Below are 15,042 nucleotides of genomic sequence, written 5' to 3' on the forward strand. Positions count from 1 at the left end.
CCACAAAGCTCTCAGCCTCAGGTTGCTGGAGTTCGAACCTCACAACTCTCCCGCTGGCCAAAAGTGCCCTGAAGCCATTCGAGGAACAAAAAAAAGAAAAAAAAAAAATTAACTGGGCATTCTACAGGATGGGCTTCTTTGGTGACCCTGGATGAGATGCCCTGGAACACATTTTTGATTGTATCCCTGTGATGACATGCACCAGCCGGAAGCCACACTGAAGCCACACCCGGCTTCCTGAGTCCTCCCTGCCTCTGATGTCACACCACTCTCCCTGTGCATGGCTTCTGTCCTACTCAAGGAGTTTTGCAAGGATCAAAGTACAAGACAAGAATAGAGTCTTCTGTGCCTGAAAAGCCACATTAAAACTCTTGGCCATCAAGTAGCCTTAAGCTGCCACCCAGACTCTCCTGAGATCCAGGGGTACATCTGTAAGGTGGAGATAGCACCCCGTGTCCATGGGGTTGCCGTGGGGATTAGATGAGATCATGTATGTAAAGTGCCTGGCATGCAGTCAGTGCTTACCACAAGCTGATCCCTTTCCTCCAGTCCAGCTTCCCAGCTCCTGCCCCCAGGGATTACAAATCAAGCATCTGCTGTCAGCTCTGGGTTTGACTACTGGCCTTTTGATCTTTCCCTTGAAGTGGCAGCGGCCGGGAGCTGACATCCTTCACCTGCCTTCACCTTCCTCCCAAATCCGCAGCAGCAGCTCAGTTCCTTATCTGCGGTTTTCACACTCCGGGTGAGGGTGGAGGAGGATCAAGCTCACTTTGATAGCAGACATTCAGTGATGCCAGCCAAGGGGAGCATGGGAGAACGGTGCCCTGATGCCGCTTTGCCATGGAGCCAGCAACATGGTGAGCAGGGAGTAAAAGAAAGCTGCTCTGATGGGGAGCAGCCCAGCCTGGCAGAGGCTCAGGGTGGGGTTGGGTGGCTACAGCACCAGGGCCGCCTGCCTGCCTGCCTGCCTGCCTGCCTGCCTGCCTGCCTGCCTGCCTGCCTGCCTGTCTGCCTGTCTGCCTGTCTGCCTGTCTGCCTGTCTGCCTGTCTGCCTGTCTGCCTGTCTTTGTGTCTATCACCAAAAGCTAGTATTGAAGCAGATTCTGCCTTGGAAGGAGCAGCTGACCTCTCTCCCTGAAAGACCAATCTTCACAGAGTTCTTTCAATCATAAGACCTCCTTCCTCTTTCCCTCACCTCTCTGGGGCCTAGAGAGGTTAAAATTCTACCCATGGTCACCCAGGCAGTTGGATACAGGTCCAAGAAATGGGTAGTTATCAGCACATCCCTCAGATCAGGGATTCTTTGAGCTCCTGCTGCAAATCCCCAGGATGGAGCTGATCAGACACACATTGCAGGGTCTATTCTCAGCAGTGCTGCCCCTGCTCCCTCCCTCTTACTCCCCCAGCCCTTTCTTCACCCTGTCAATCGTGCCAAACAAAGGTAGTGACTCACAGTTTTCCAAAGGCACAAATCAGCCCAGGTTCACACCCAAGTCAACCCAGCAGGATTTGATGGCTGCAGCCCTGGATTATGAGTACCAAATTTCCTTGTCTGCATGGACATCCATGACCCACATCTCCATGTGGTACAACACCACCAGCCAAAGAGCCCACAAATCCTACAAAAACTTAGCATATGTGACAGCACCTAGATTCACACAGTCACTGCACCTGTGTGTGCCAGGCTTTGAGTGGCCTCCCTTGCGAGCCTTCTCAGAAATCTGCCACCCTCCATGGCTGAGGCAGTCCTGTCCTGTGCATCTCACTGCAGAATGCCTGGAGTTCTCAGGTCTGGGATGCCTGAGGCAGGTGAGAGCCGAGACTGAACCACTGGCCAATATCACTTCTCCTGAATGTTTCACAACCTCTTCTGTATCATAGGTCCTTTTATCTGATGAAAGCTCTGGATGAACTTTGCCCAGCAGTTTTCCGCAGCAATGGAAATACTCTCTATCTATGCTGGCCACCATGGTAGCCTCAAGCCAGACATGGCTACTAACCACGTGGTGTAAGCCTACTGCCTCTGGGAAATGGGATTTTAAATTTTATTTCACCTTAATTAATTTAAATACAAATAGTCTCATGGAGCCAGTGGCGACTGTATTGGACAGGACAGCTCTAGGCTAGGGGTCAACAAGTCTTTCCACAAAAGGCTAGAGGGCAACTGTGTTTGTACATTTGGCAGGTCATACATCCACCACTGCAGTAGCTTAGCTCTGGCTTGAGTGCATGCAACACCTCTAGACACCATGTAAGCAAATGGGTGGGACTCCATTCTAATAAAACTTTATTGACAGAAACAAACTCCTGGATGGTTATATGGTTAGGGGCCTGAATTTTCTCACCACTGCTGTATACTTTCCTGAGAATGCACGTATTCTCAGAATTTGGTCTCTAATTTCAAGACGTTCAGAGTTTCCTGATGTCCAGCTATAAACAATGATTGTGAATTATAGACTAGAAGCCTTTGTTTTCAAAAGGCCCATGAGTGTGTCCACAGATCTGCTCTGCTTGACGGAGAGATGCTGGCCTTGTGCCATTGTCCTCCTAATAGCATGGTGCACCTAAGGATCAGTGGCCTACATTTGACAAAGATTGGCAAGGATTGCTTAATGAAGACCCCAGAAGGACCTGGGTACCTGTGCCAGTCACTCCCAGAGCCTCTAGTAAACAGCTCTTCTAGAGTCACTGACCCCACCCCCACCCCAAGCACAGTCAGTAGAAGGAGCTGGGACCAGAGACATTCAGAAACCTTCTGAGAAGGCCTTACTAAGTAACAGCCTGGTAGCTCAAATCTAGAGAGAATGTTTGGGTTCCTAGCCAGGAGCAGGTAGAACCACGATGACCAAAAACGTGGACTTGGTATTGCGAGGAGCTGATTGTTGTATTTAAAGCACTCAAGATACCACAGGGGTCCTCACTTTAAATAAAAACAGGTAGGTCTTTGTCAGGAGGCCTCAGCTGAAGTGAAATGGACTTGTCAGAAGCCCCTGGTTAAAGGCTTGTGGAACTTAGTAGCCTTCTCAGAAATCATCAGTTAAAAATAATTATGTCTTTCAGGAGTCCTTAATTTCTCAGGAGTCCTCAATTTCTCATCAAACTACTTCCCCCATTCCCTTACCTGCAGGGAGGGGAATTTTGCTAGACTTGCATTATCTGCGTGGTATACTCCTGACCAAGAAAAAGGTAATATCTATTTCTACTGCTATATCTTTATTCAAGAAAACACCGCTTATTTGTGTGTGTGTGTGTGTGTGTGTGTGTGTGTGTGTGTGTGTGTGTTTTAAAGAGGTTCTCACTTTGCTACCTTTATTAAAAACTTGCAACCTTCCTGCTTCAGCCTCCCTACTGATAGTAGCTGGCATTCCAGGAGTATGCCACCCCACCCAACCTATCCTTTAAATTCTCAAACAAAGGCAAGGGGGAAAAAAGCTTTCAAATAATTGGCATGCTTTACTAGGGTGTTATGTCATTACTGTTATTAATTATCATTAACAGTCTTAAAATATGCCTATTAATGATCTCAACACAAAATAGAAGTGCTGGTCTTAGCCAAGAATGGCATAATTACCTATTAATGAGATGTAAATTTCCTAGGGAAATGACAGAGATCTAGAAGTACCACCTCTGAACTAACATAATAAAGTTAATAGTAATAATAGTGTATAATCTGAAGATATTAGTGTTAATTTGAATTCTAACACCATATTTAAACAGACTGAGAAAAGTGGAAATTATTTGCATAGCTCAAACTAAAAAACCCTAATCCATGCTATTAAGGAAAAATTGATTGTTCTTTTTCTGAATGATATAAAACTGACTCTTTGCCTCACTATACCGAGATTACAGCTGCTCATTTTATTTCTTTTACTTAGGGTTGCTATCCCTTTTCTTTTCAGAACAACCTAGGGAACCTCATACAATTAAGCTTACTATAAAGCAGAATTTGAGAAGTTCCAAAACACAGCAAAACCTAGTGAAAGAGGATAGAGAAGCAGATGGTCTCAGGCCCTCAGGATAAACTACTGCACCTGAGCTGTGGTTTCCATCTCAGTTTCAGCGGAGACCATTGCAATAACTGGGTTACCGGTTAGTAATCAGCCTTATTAGGACAGACACGAGCTCCGAGCCTTGACAGCGCTGGTGGGAGCTGAGAGCACCACGGCCCTGCCTGTGGCTCTGGCAACACCACATCTCAGGCTCCTGAGGCTGAGTCAGAAGGCACCTACCTTCATAGCTGGCATGAAAGCCCTGGGCGCTGACTGCGTAGTCACTGATGAGACGCAGGGACAAGGTGGTGGCTGCGCTAACGATGGTGGCTGGCAGTTGAAAGCCAGTGAGTCTGAAAGACAAATAGGCACAATTAGAGAGAATGACTCCCTTGAGAAACCATGTATAGTTATGCACTTACTGAGCACTTGGTGGATATGTGGAGCTGATCTGGGCATGAGGGTGTTAGGGTTCAGATTCTGAATGTTCTCCAAAAGCCCATGTGGAAAAGGCTTGGTCTTCAGAGCAGAGCTGCTGAGAAGTAGTCAAACTTTTAGGAGGAGGGCCCTAGAGGGAGGACGTTAGACCACTGGGGCATGCCACTGAAGGAGATGCTAGGACCTTACCTCTCACCCTGAAGTACTACGCATTAAATTCAGAGCCTCACGTATGCCAGCCAAATGCTGTATACCACAGAGCCACATCCCTGCTTCTTTCATTTTGGTTCTCTGTTGCCCTAAGGTAAGCAGTGTGCTCTCTACCATAACATGCTACCTTGCCACAGTCCCAAAAGCAATTAGAGCGTCCAACCCTTGACTGAACTCTCTAAAATCATGGGCCAAAATAAACATTTCCTTTCTTAAAGTTGCTTACCTCTGGTAATTAGTAACAGTAGCAGAAAACTGACTAACATATGGAGGCCCAAAGAGGACGTCAAAGGCACGCTGATTTTCAGTAGAAGTGATGGGATTCTGAAGTCTTGTGACACAGGAACATAAAGTGACTCCCTCAAATCTATGGTCTAATGTCCCAACCTGCAGGTCTGACTGCTATATTTTTCTCTTTTCTCTTCCAGTTTCTCCTGTCCTCTCCTTTCTAGCTGAGGTCTTTTGAAGTTCTGGACAGAAAACTTCATGAATTTATAATTGGTAATTACAAATATACAATATTTTTTTCACAGACTAAGGGTAATAAATACAAATCTAAATAACAGCATGTGGATGCTTATCATTTATTCTTTAAAAGGTCTATCTACTGTTTTGTAGAAGAGAGCACTTATTAGCTTAAAAAGAAAAAAGCAAAAAATAAAAAACCCAACACAATCTAGAAATAATCACTCCTGACAGCTGATGCACAAAGAGATTGGAAGATCAATAGATGGGATCATCTTCAATGAAATAATTTCATACAAGTGGAATCATGCTGTGCATGCTTTAAGATTAAAATGTTTACATTTTCTTTGGGTAATTTACATAAAAAAGAAGAGAATGAAATGAAAGAAATTGTTGAACCTAAAATATGTTCTTAGCACAAGAGAGTCATTTTTAAAGATTTTAGTACAGTTAAAAAATGACACTGGACATTCTGGGACATATTTAGGAAAGAACTTGTCTATCACAGGGAGGGGAGGAACCCATGCATGATGATTCCCACTAAAAGACATCAGTGTACTCATACAGGTAATGGTGGAAAAGTGCCCAGTTTCCTTCCACCTCTGCCTTTTATTTTGTCTCTAAGGCTCACACTGCCTGCCTTCACCAGCAGGACACTAGGAAAGAATTCAAGGCTTCCCTTTACCCCCATAATTTCTGGGTAGCTGGGGATATCTGTACTACTCACAGATCTTGCTCCATGCCATTGTTATATGGCATATTGATGCCCATGATGACCAATGAAGAATATGAGTACTGAGCTCAGACAAGTTAAAGAAGGCAAATGAATTCCTTTTTGCAAAACCAAGCACTAGAACAAGCTTTTATCCTACCCACCACTCTAATCTTGTAGTATGCAGGCTAACTCAAAATAAACTCAAGGAAGAGAGACAAAAGGGTGATCGTGAATTGGGTAACCAAGTAAGTTTCAAGGCATCCTCCCTCAAGTGTTAAAATGTCCCACAAAGAATCCCTACCTTACTCCGTATTCACATCTTCTCTCACTTTCTCACAGGGGTTAAAAAGTTATGAATAGGGGCTGGGGAGATAGCTTGGTGGCATAAGTGCCTGCCTGGCAAGTGCAAGGATCCGAGTTTGATCCCTAGTACCACATACCATGTCAAGCCCCAAACCCTGGGCACACCATGCAGCCCCTGAACTGGGTGTGGTGGCACATGCCTGTAATCCCAGCACTGGGGAGGCTGAGACAGGAGGATCACTGAGTCTGAGCTGCATAGCAAGACTCTGTATCAAAAGAATTTTTTAAAATGACCAAAATTTTTTTTTGAGTAGAAAAAGCACAAGGAAGCAAATATTTAATAAATCATGTTTGGGAAGGCTTCTGTAAATATGACATATTTAAAGGACTTCTTTCACTTCTACCTGTCCATCTTCTATTCCGATACCCTATCCGCTCACCAGGCACAGATAATTGACCATGACATCTTATCCTTCATTTTTATGGACTGGTTCAAGGTGTGAAGAAGAGGGAAAAGGCACCCAATCCGTACAGGTCATCTTGAGTCTTTCCACGGGAAATGATAGATTCTGAAAGTATTTTGGTTTGGGGTCTTAAATCATTAAAATGTAAGCTTGGGACTGCAGTAGTCTTTTTATATCACTCAGAGCTTTAGAGAAAATGATATCACACAGATATAAACAAAAGCTGAGCAGGAGATAGAGGCTGGATGATGGATTTTTGAGATCTTTGATCCAGCCAAGCAGAGAAAGCTATCTTTTCAGTGCCCAGTTCCATAAGTCAACATTACTTCTTTTCTCTGTTTCTTTTGTTTTGTTTCTAAAGCTACTTTGATTTTGGCTCTTATCTGTTGGAACTGACTGAGTAGCCAGCATGATAACCCACAGGCCTTAAAGAGATCTCACCAATGATTTAATGACATGAGAATTAAAAGCATATACATGTGACAAAAGAAACTGGAAAAAGATAAAAAGACAGATGCCAACTAGGAGGTTATATATAATATATAGGACAGAGAGAACATTACCATTCATAACTAGAAAGAGTTCTTACAAATCAATAAATAAAAGATAAAGAGAAGGAAGGCAAAAAAAAAAAAAAAAACCACAAAGAGCATCCGTGTAATTAAGATTAAAATATGAAAATCCAATCCACAAGACTCATCTTTCACCTATTACACTGGCTAATATCCAGTGTTGGCAAGGGTTAAGAAAGATAGATCCTGCAGCTATCAAAAGAATAAAGAAATATTACAAGCTCAATGAAAATGGCCATGTCTCTGAAAAGCACACATTTCCATAACTACCAATATGAAACAGATCATTTGTATGGTTTCATAATATTAAGAATATTAAGGGAATTGAATTAGTAACTTTAAAATTTCCTTAAAAAATCCACAGCAAGATGTTTTAATTAGAGATTTCTACTAAATATGTAAAGGGCAATTAACACCAACTCTCCTCAACATAATCAGGAGAACCAAGGAGAAAGGGACCCCTCCAAACTCATATTATGAAGTCTGTGTTACCCTGACACCAAAGTCAAGCACAATACAAATAAAGACAATAAAAAGTTAATATCCCTCATGAATAGAATCACAAAATCCTGAACAAAATATTGGCATAAGTAAGTGGGGTTTATTCTAAGGATGCAAGGCTCGTTCAGTGTATGAAAAATCCCTCTCTCTCTCTCTCCCCTCCCCCCTCCCTCACTCCCCTCATTGCTTTTGTTGCCTTGTGGGCAGCATGAATGTTTCTGTCAAGCCACCGTGCCTTGAAGCCAACCAATTGTGGACTGAAGTTTATAGAAACTATGTGCTAAATAAACATTTCATATATATTACTATATCGACAGGCTAAAAGTAGAAAGGTCTCAGATGGCCATATGACTTGATAGAGAAAAAGCATTTGACCAAATTCAAAACTCATGCATGACCATATAATAAAAACCTTTCAGGAAACTAAAAATAAAGGAAACTTCTCAGTTTGGTAAAATTATCTTAAAAATACCCACAGTTAATATCACAGTAATGAAAGACTGAATGCCTTTCTCTAAAATTAAAAACAAAGAATACAAAAATCCAATTAGAGGGCCAGTCAAATAGCTCAGCAGATTAAAGGGCCTGCAAGCAGGCGCAGGGGCTGGGTATTTCATCCCAGGCCTGCTATGCCGGCCTCGCCCACATGCAGAGATGGCAATTGAGACTGGGCATGGTGGCATGTGCCTGTAATCCCAGCTCTTGGGAGGCTGTAAACAGGTGGATCACGAGGAGCCCAATCTGGTAGTGAGAGCCTGAACACTCTGTAGACCCTTACCCCCACCAAAAAAAAAAAATCCAATTAGAGAATTAGCAAAAGATATAAAGAGACAGTTTCTCCAAAAGGATATATGAGTGGCAAATAAATACACATAAAGATGTTCAACATCACTAGTCATTAAGAAGATACAAAATTAAGACCATAGTGATATATTAGTGCAACGCATTTCAACAGCTAAAGTAAAATAATGACAACACACAGTGCTAGTGATGATTTAGAACAACTGGATTATACAAGCCAATGATTGATCCTAGAGAACTGAAAATTTACTTCCACACATAACCCTATGGATGATTGTTCATAGCAGCTTTCTTCATAATAGTCAAAATATGAAAACAACCAAGCTATCCTCACATAGGTTACTCATTAAGCAAACTACAACACTATACATTGAAATAAGACTCAGCAATAAAAAGGAGTGAATGATTATTATATGTAAGAACTTATGTGTACCTCAAGGGCATTATGCTGAGTGAAATGAAAGCTAATTTCAAAAGATCACATACTGTATGATTCCATTTATATGGCATTCTTGAAATGACAGAATTAATGAGGTAGAAAAGAGATTAGTGGCTGCCAGGGCTTAGAGACGGTAAAAGAAGAAAAATTATATACGACCATAAGAGGGATCTTTGTGATGATGGAAAAGTTCTGTATCTTGGCTGCAGTGGGGGTTACACAAGTCTACATGTGGCAAAATGATACAGAAACACACACACACACACACACACACACACACACACACACTGCACCAATATCAATTTCCCAGTTTTCTTATAGCTATGTAAGATGTAACCAGTGAGATAAGGAGATAAGGTGAAGGTTGCGTCTTTATGTATTACCTTTGCTACTCCCTCTGAATCTGTAATTACTTCAGGATTAAAACATATTATATATTATTTTATATACCATCATATTTCTGTTGGACAGTACCCCAGCCCTCCACTGAATGTGACCTGAAGTTCATCTTCCTGGATTGGACCTTGAGCTCATTCATAGTCCTTGCCAGACCCATCACACTGCCTGCCTGCTGCCTCTTCCTACTCCCCCACAGGATCCCCCCTCACCTGCAACACCCAATGGGGTCTTGCTGGAAATGGAGCCCAGGCCACCATACACCTGTCCCTTTATTATTATTTGCATATGTATCAGATACCCTTTTCTCACTCTGACATATTCATATCTGACAGTGACAAATAGCTGCACCATGTTGGACCCTCACCATTAGAACACCGAACTGCTCTCCATAGGGCCAGGCCTCTACTAGATCCAGCTCCAAAGCTCTGTCTCCCTGGGCCATATTTGGTCATATTCTGGTGCACACAATTTACAGAAGCTGCAAGCGCCTGGCACCCATATGCACCAGAATTGTGCCCCTGGAGTGCTTCCCAGTCACTTCCTAGGAAGAGACTTCTCTTCAGCTACACATGGTGTCACGGAGGCATTACCGACTTTTCCAGGGCTTCTCCCATCAAAGTGTCTCTGAGAATGACTTTCTTCCCACTGACTGGAGTTAATTTTATCCCCCATATTAATTCCACAATATTTTTGCACTACCATTAAAGGTTCCTAGATCCCAGATTCTTGGTATTAAATTGACCCAGAGAATAGCTAATGTACATTGTCAACAAACCATTAGTTTTACCACTTGCAAAATATGGACCTGCAGCTTGCTATGCATTTTCTCTTAGCAGGTATTTACCACTGCCCAGGGTTGCTAGATCACTTTAACATGAAGGGGTCTCTTGGATCTCCCCACTTAGATACCTGAAACATCAGTCTTTCTCCTCCTCTCTCCATTCATTACCTCTTAGATTAGTTTTAGAGAAGCTGCTGACCCTGCACAGAGGAAGGGAAAGTATGCTGTGTGTTGGAGTAAACAAACAAAACCCGGAGACTTCCCCATTTTTCACTTGACAAGTCATTATAAAGAGTGACCGACTTTGGTTGGCTGAACCTGAAAGGTGCCATGGAGCCCAACAGCCAGCAGGGTCCTGTGGGTCCACTCCACTTCAGTGGGCAGCACCCTGAAGGAGCTGCAGAGCACAGCAGCCAGCAGGGCCCAGTGGGTCCACTGTGATGGGGAGCAGCAGGAAGGAGCCAAACACAGCAGCCAGACTCAGGCCAGGACCAGTCAATTGAGTTCCAGTTCGGTAGATGTAGACCCGGTGAGCTGAGGCATATTGCTAGGCTCTGTGGGGCCCAGACCAAGGTCCAGTCCTATGGGAGTATTCTTGCAGCACAGAGGTGGTAGCAGGTTATTGGGGTGAGCTAGTGTGCCTGGAAGACTCCAAATATATGAAGGGAAAGTGCCCAGACAGAAAGAACTCAGGGGAACTATCTTAAATACAAATTCCCAACTTAAGAACTGCTTTGTTATACAGCTGTGTTTGCCCTTATGGTCTAAAATACAAACTCATTAGTTACAAAAGTTTGTCAATTTCTAAATTTCACTACCTGTTATTGGTATTTCTAATCGTACTACTATAAATAGGAAATCATATCTGCCTCAACCACATGTTCTATCTTGGGTAATAATATTGGGAGGTTCTTGGGTAATAACTTCACAAAAGTCCTATACTGAAGGATGGAAGTCAGTGCTAAACAGAAACCAACATCTCACTCAATAAACAGAGAAAGCAAAATTTTGGGACACACACACAGAGCAAGAATCTCTGGCACTGGAGAGATACCTAAGGAACAGACTCTGCACAGAGGCTCTGATTGCAATGATACAGCTATCTACTATCAAACTTTCACAAAAAAGTATTGCAGAAATAAAAATAAAGAGTTCTTCTGAAATAGAAAATGAAAAAAAGGAGCAAAAATGCATTATCGGGCTCCAAGCCCACCCAGAATAAACCCGAGACATCAGCATAGAAGGAAATGGAAGCCACACACCTGAAATCTATGAAATAATAGCAATTGAAGTAAAGAAACAACTGCAGAAGGGTACAGAGGAAATCAGATTAGAAATAATCTCCCAGGTTAAAAAAGGAAATAACTATAATGAAAAAATTACAAGCATTTCTAAAGAAGACACTGATAAAAAAAATAGAGGAGCATAAAAAATGATGGAAACCTTGAATGAGCAATATAGGAAACAAACAGAATGCATGAATCAGGTTCAAAGTGATATACGAGAAATTAAAAATTCCATCACAAGTTGGCAAAATCGTTTGAATGAACGTGATTTTCATAGACTTTCAGACCTTGGAGACAACATAGCAGCTAGTGAAAAGGTAAGGACAGATCTCTTAAAAACAACTAGGATCCAGGAAATAATTCAACAGCTGCAAGGGGATGCAGTGATGAACAACGTAAGACTAATAAGCATCACTGAGAAAGAAGAAGCCAACACAAATGATATAAAAAGAATACGGGCAGAAGTAATAGCAGAAAACTTCCCAAGTATGGCGAAACAATCTGACATTCAAGTAATGATGGCATAAAGAACTCCAAAATAATATCAATTCATTTAAAACTACACCCAGACATAATAATCAAGATTCCAGAAATTCAGCACAAGAGCAACATACTAAAACCTGCCAGAGAAAAGAAACAGATCACATTTAAAGGAAAACCCATCAGAATAGCAGCAGATTTCTCCTCACAAACTATCAAGTCAAGAAGAGCATGGAGTGAAGTATTTCAAGTCCTACAAGAAAACAAATTCCAAACCAGGTTGATAAACCCTGAAAAACTCTCTTTCAAGTTTAATGGAAAAGAAAAATACTTCCATGACAAAGGACAACTGAAGAAATTCATGATAACCAAACTAAACTTACAGAGATTTCTAAAAGATATTCTAGAAAGGGGTCAAAATGCCCACAATTCCAATAATGACAATGGAAAAAAACCACTAAACAGGGCAAACAAACACAGGAGAAAAGTAGGGAACCAACAACAAGAAAATAGCATGACAAACATAATAAGTCAATACATATCAATTATAACAACTAATATAAGTGGACCCAATTCACCAATTAAAAGAAATAGATTTGTAGAGTGGATTAAGAAACAAAATCCAACAATATGCTGTATACAAGAAACACATTTAACCTATAAAAATTTATAGGCTGAAGGTCAAAGGATGGAAAACGATACTACATGCTCCAGGACCTAAGAAAAAAGCAGGGGTAGCTATCTTGTTCACAGACAAGATCTTGGATGAACTTCAAGCCAAGAAAGATCAAATGAGATAAAGACGGTCACCACATACTGGTTAGGAGAAAATTCCAAGAGGTAGAGATAACAGTCATAAATGTGCATGCATCAAATATGGGAGCACTCAACTATACAAGACAAATTTTAATGGACATGAAAAATTTAATAACCAATACCATAATCTTAACAGGAGACCTTAACACCCCCTTATCTCAAAAAGATAGGTCAAGCAGACAAAAAATTTAGCAAAGACGTAGCAGAACTGAACCAAACCTTTGAATAAATGGACTTAGTGGACATATAGGGTTCCACCCAACAACATCTGGTTATACATTTTTTTCAGCTGCAATGGGACATTTTTTAAAAATAGACCACACTGAGGACTGGCCATTTAGCTCATCAGATTAAAGCACCTGCTTAGGCAGATGCAGGGACCAGGGTTTGATCTCCAACATGCCATGCCAGCCCCACCACTGGGTCACACTGAGACAGCTACAGAGACTGGGCTTGGTGGTGCATGCCTGTAATCCCACCACTTAGGTGGTTGAACACAGGAGGATTGCTGAGAGTCTGATCTGTGTAGTGATACACTGTAGACCCTGTACTAAATACATAAAATAAAATAGACCACATATTAGTCCATAAATCATGTTTAAGTAAATACAAAAAACCCGCAAAAATGATCACATGCATATTATCTGACCATAGTGCAATGAAACTGGAAATTAATGACAAAAGAAACCATAAATATTCATAAACATATGGAGATTAAATGACACCCTCTTCAGGAACCAATGGCTTACAGATGAAATTAAACAAGAAATTACATATCTACAATCCAATGAAAATTCAAGCACAAGTTACCAGAATTTGTGGGATGCAATGAAAGCTGTTCTCAGACGGAATTTATAATGGTGGACTCACATATTAGGAAAACAGAATGAGAATAAATAAACACACTAATATAGCATCTCAAGCTTCTTGAAAAAGAAGACCAAACCACGCCCAAAGCCAAAAGACAGGAGGAAATTATAAAGATTAGAGCATAAATTAATGCAATTGAAACAAAGAAAACAATAAAAGGAATTAATGAATCAAAAAGATGGTTCTTTTAAAGATTAAAATTGATAAAGCCCTAGCCAACCTCCTCAAAAAGAGGAAAGAAAAACTCAAATTCAAACAATAAAGAATGAAAAAGGTGAAATTATTACAGATCCTGTGGAAATTCAGAAGATTATCAATAGTTATTTTGAAAATCTTTACTCTCACAGAATTGAAGACACAAAAGAAATGGACAGATTCCCAGATAGGTAAAAATTACCAAAACTAAATCAAAAATATATAGAAACTCTGAATAACCCAGTATTAGCCAATTAAATTGAAAATGCAATTTAAAATTTACCAATAAGAAAAGTCTAGGTTCTGATGGATTCACAGCTGAATTCTACAAGAAATTTAGAGAAGATTTAATCCCAATATTCCTGAAACTCTTCAATGAAATTGAAAAGAAAGCAATACTCCCAAAATCATTCCTGGAGGCAAGTATTATACCAATACCAAAACCAGAGAAAGATTCAACCAAAAAAGAGAATTACAGGTCAATCTCCCTCATGAACACAGATGCAAAAATCCTCAATAAAACACTAACAAATAGAATACAGCAAATCATTACAAAAATTAAACACTACAACCAGGTAGGATTCATGCCAGGGATGCAAGGATGGCTCAACATACTCGAATCTATAAATGTAATACACTATATTAGCATAGCCAAAACCAAAAACCACATGTTCATCTCAATCGATGCAGAAAAGGCTTTGACACAGTCTAACACTCACTCATGATCAAAGCACTATAGAAAATTGGAATAGATGGCCTATACCTCAATCTGATAAAAACCATCTATGACAAACTAAGAGCCAACATAATTCTAAATGAGGAAAAATTGAAAGCCTTTACTTTCAAATTAGGTACAAAACAAGGATGTCCTCTATCACCACTCATGTTCAGTGTAGTTCTGGAATGATTAGCTATAGCCATTAGAGAAGAGAGAGAAATAAAAGGAATAAGAATAGATAAAGAAAAAGTTATTTGCAGATGACATGATACTCTACTTGGAAGACAAAAAAAAAAAAACCTCCACCAACAAACTCCTAAAACTAATTTTAAAAATTCAGTAGTATAGCAGGATACAAAGTCAATACCCAAAAGTCAATAGCATTCCACTACACAGATAACAAACTCACTGAGAGAGAAAGTAGAGAAAAAATACACCTCACAACAGCATCCAACAAAATGAAATACTTAGAAATTAATCTAACAAAGGAAGTAAAAGATCTATACAGTGAATATTACAATACTCTGGAAAAAGAGATCAAAGAGGATTTCAGAAAATAGAAAGATATTCCTTTCTTCTGGATAGGAAGAACCAACATTA

The 15,042-nt window shown here is 40.8% G+C and overlaps 1 protein-coding gene across 1 annotated transcript in view; it reads right to left on the reverse strand.

Moving 5' to 3' along the window:
• Csmd2 (CUB and Sushi multiple domains 2) overlaps positions 1-15,042 on the reverse strand; it is a 607,037-nt gene that overhangs the window by 477,040 nt on the left and 114,955 nt on the right. The window contains exon 3 of the mRNA XM_012516868.2: positions 4,230-4,342. Coding sequence (XP_012372322.1) covers positions 4,230-4,342 — 113 coding nt within the window. The remainder of the gene's footprint in view (positions 1-4,229; positions 4,343-15,042) is intronic.

Source organism: Octodon degus, unplaced genomic scaffold, assembly GCF_000260255.1.
Source record: "Octodon degus isolate 3935 unplaced genomic scaffold, OctDeg1.0 scaffold00130, whole genome shotgun sequence".
Classification (NCBI taxonomy): domain Eukaryota; kingdom Metazoa; phylum Chordata; class Mammalia; order Rodentia; family Octodontidae; genus Octodon; species Octodon degus.